At 53.9% G+C, this 3,201-nt stretch overlaps 1 protein-coding gene across 1 annotated transcript in view; it reads left to right on the forward strand.

Annotated features, from left to right (window-relative positions):
* Positions 1 to 3,201, forward strand: part of LOC122547709 (nesprin-1-like) — a gene marked incomplete at its 5' end in the record, with an annotated part of 19,567 nt that overhangs the window by 10,089 nt on the left and 6,277 nt on the right. The window contains one exon of the mRNA XM_043686303.1: positions 2,636 to 2,840. Coding sequence (XP_043542238.1) covers positions 2,636 to 2,840 — 205 coding nt within the window. The remainder of the gene's footprint in view (positions 1 to 2,635; positions 2,841 to 3,201) is intronic.

Genomic DNA, 3,201 nt, shown 5'->3' on the forward strand with positions numbered 1-3,201 from the left:
GCTATCACCAAAGTGCTCACCTACTTCCAAGTCTAACACCTGGCCAGGCTCATTACCCAGTGCCAATCTAATGTGGCTTCGCCCCTTGTTGGCCTGTCTACATACTGTGTCAGGAAGCCCTCGTGCACACACTGGACAAAAACTGACCCATCTATAGTACTTGTACTATCGTGTTCCCAGTCAATATTTGGAAAGTTGAAGTCCCCCCTGATAACTACCCTGTCTCTCTCACTCCTATCGAGAATCATCTTTGCTCTCCTTTCCCCTACATCTCTGGAATTATTCGGAGGCCTCTAGAAAACTCCCAACAGGGTGACCTCTCCTTTCCTGTTTCTAACCTCAGCCCATACTACCTCAGTTGACGAGTCTCCAAACATCCTTTCTGCAACTGTAATACTGTCCTTGACCAACAGTGCCACACCTCCCCCTCTTTTACCATCTTCTCTGTTCTTACTGAAACATCTGAATCCTGGACCCTGCAACAACCATTCCTGACCCTGCTCTATCCATGCCTCTGAAACGGCCACAACATCGAAGTCCCAGGTACCAACCCATGCTGCAAGGTCTCCCACCTTATTCCGGATGCTCCTGGTGTTGAAGTAGACACACTTCAAACCACCTTCTTGCTTGCCGGTGCCATCTTGTGTCCCTGAAACTTGATTTCAGACCTCCCTACTCTCAACCGTTTCTATACTCGAACTACAATTTTCGTTCCCATCCCCCTGCTGGATTAGTTTAAACCCACCCCGATAGCCTTAGCGAATTTCCCCCCCAGGATATTGGTATCCCTCTGGTTCAGATGAAGACCATCCTGCTTGTAGAGGTCCTACCTACCCCAGAAAGAGCCCCAATTATCCAAGAATCCAAAATCCTCTCTCCTGCACCCCTGTAGCCACGTGTTCAACTCCTCTCTCTCCATAATCCTTGCCTCACTAGCACGTGGCACGGGCAACAAACCAGAGACAATAACTCTGTTCGTCATGGCTCTAAGCTTCCATCCTAGCTCCCTGAATATCTGCCTTAAATCCCCATCGCTCTTCCTACCTGTGTCGTTGGTGCCTATGTGGGGACCACGACTTGGGGCTGCTCCCCCTCCCCCTCATGGATCCCAAAAACACGATCAGAGACATCACAAACCATGGCACCTGGGAGGCAACACACCAGCCGTGAGTCTCTCTCATCCCGACAGAACCTCCTGTCTGTCCCCCTAACTATGGAGTCCCCAATGTCTAATGCTGTGCTCCTCTTCCCCCTTCCCTTCTGAGCAGCAGGGACAGACTCTGTGCCAGAGCCCTGTACCCCACTGCTTTCCCCGGTAAGTTGTTCCCCCCCAACCATATCTAAAACGTATACTTATTGTTGAGGGGAATGGCCACAGGGGATCCCTGCACTGCCTGCCGGTTCCCTTTCCGTCTCCTGACGGTAACCCATCTGCCTGTTCCTTGTACCTGAGGTGTGACTACCTCCCTGTAACTCCTCTCAATAACCCCCTCTGCCTCCCGAATGATCCGAAGCTCATCCAGCTCCAATTCCCTAACACGGTGTCCGAGAAGCTGGAGTTGGGTGCACTTCCCGCAGATGAAGTCAGCAGGGACACTAGTGGTGACCCTTACCTCCCACATTCTGCAGGAGGAACATTCAACTGCCCCAACCTCCATTCCCAATATTCTAAATTCCCAAAGAGTCTGTTGAAAAAATAAGGAATAAAAAAATAAACTCGTTACCTTACCAATCTGACGCACAGAACCTTTTTTTTGGTAAGAGGAGAAGGATGGGTGGAGACACTACCCGAGTAGTGTTTCGGGTAACACAACCACACAAATAGATGATTTCCCAGAAGTCCTTCGCTCCTCCCTCGCAACTCTCAGCAAATGGAGGCCCGACTCCCGAGGTCAGTCCCTTTTAATGCGGGAAAACTCACCCTTCCTGGCAGCCCTCGCTTCACCACTCCTTCTCTCCTCGCCGCTCTGGCAAATGGAGTCAGCCCACTCAGAACTGGGAGGGAGACCCCATACCCCAGTGAGGGTCAGCCCCTTCAGGAGAGGGAGGGGGACCCCGTACCCCAGTGAGAGTCAGTCCCTTCAGGAGAGGGAGGGAGACCCCGTACCCCAGTGAGAGTCAGCCCCTTCAGGAGAGGGAGGGAGACCCCGTACCCCAGTGAGAGTCAGCCCCTTCAGGAGAGGGAGGGAGACCCCGTACCCCAGTGAGGGTCAGCCCCTTCAGGAGAGGGAGGGAGACCCCGTACCCCAGTGAGAGTCAGCCCCTTCAGGAGAGGGAGGGAGACCCCGTACCCCAGTGAGAGTCAGTCCCTTCAGGATTGGGAAGGGGACCCCGTACCCCAGTGAGAGTCAGTCCCTTCAGGAGAGGGAGGGAGACCCAGTACCCCAGTGAGAGTCAGCCCCTTCAGGAGAGGGAGGGAGACCCCGTACCCCAGTGAGGGTCAGCCCCTTCAGGATTGGGAAGGGGACCCCGTATCCCAGTGAGAGTCAGTCCCTTCAGGAGAGGGAGGGATGTTAAGGTTGGGGAAGGGGAGGGAGGCTATAAACGATATGCCCAACAGTGGTGAAAGCTTGTGTCTCTCTCTGTCTGACGCCTGAGATTGGGATGTTTGGATGAGTTGGTTCTGTCATTTCAGGTGGATCCATGTTCAGCAGGAGATTACAGAGCAGCTTCGCTCGTGTCAGACTCTGGGCCAGCTCTGGCAGCGGTTTACTGACCATTCCCATTGTACCTCGGCCAGGCTGCGGGCGTGTGAGGAGCACTGTCACCCACTGCTGACTGAGATCACTCCGGAGGACAGTCACCTGGAGAAACTGCGATCCCGACTGACAGAGACACAGGTCGGCACCTCACTAGCACCTTCCCAAGTCAGTGGAACATTTTCTGTTATTTAGTTGTCAGCTGGAGTTCTGCAGTCTGTACGAGAGGTGTGTTTACCTGCCACCGGTATGGACGTGGCTCAGTTCCTTCACCGAACAACCCACCAAAGAGAAACTACAGACCCCCGTGGACCAGGGCCGGAGAAATGAAGTTCTGTATTGAAAAGCCTGAGTTGTGAGGGACAATCTCAGTGAGCGTGGCGCTGGGGAAATGTCCCAAAGAGCCTCGTGCTTCATCAATGGCCTTCAGTGAAGGAAACCTGCCCCTTCACCATCCCCTCCCATCCCCCTTCCCCCTCCCTCTCCCCCCTACACTGCCCTC

This window comes from Chiloscyllium plagiosum, unplaced genomic scaffold, assembly GCF_004010195.1.
Source record: "Chiloscyllium plagiosum isolate BGI_BamShark_2017 unplaced genomic scaffold, ASM401019v2 scaf_3576, whole genome shotgun sequence".
NCBI lineage: Eukaryota > Metazoa > Chordata > Chondrichthyes > Orectolobiformes > Hemiscylliidae > Chiloscyllium > Chiloscyllium plagiosum.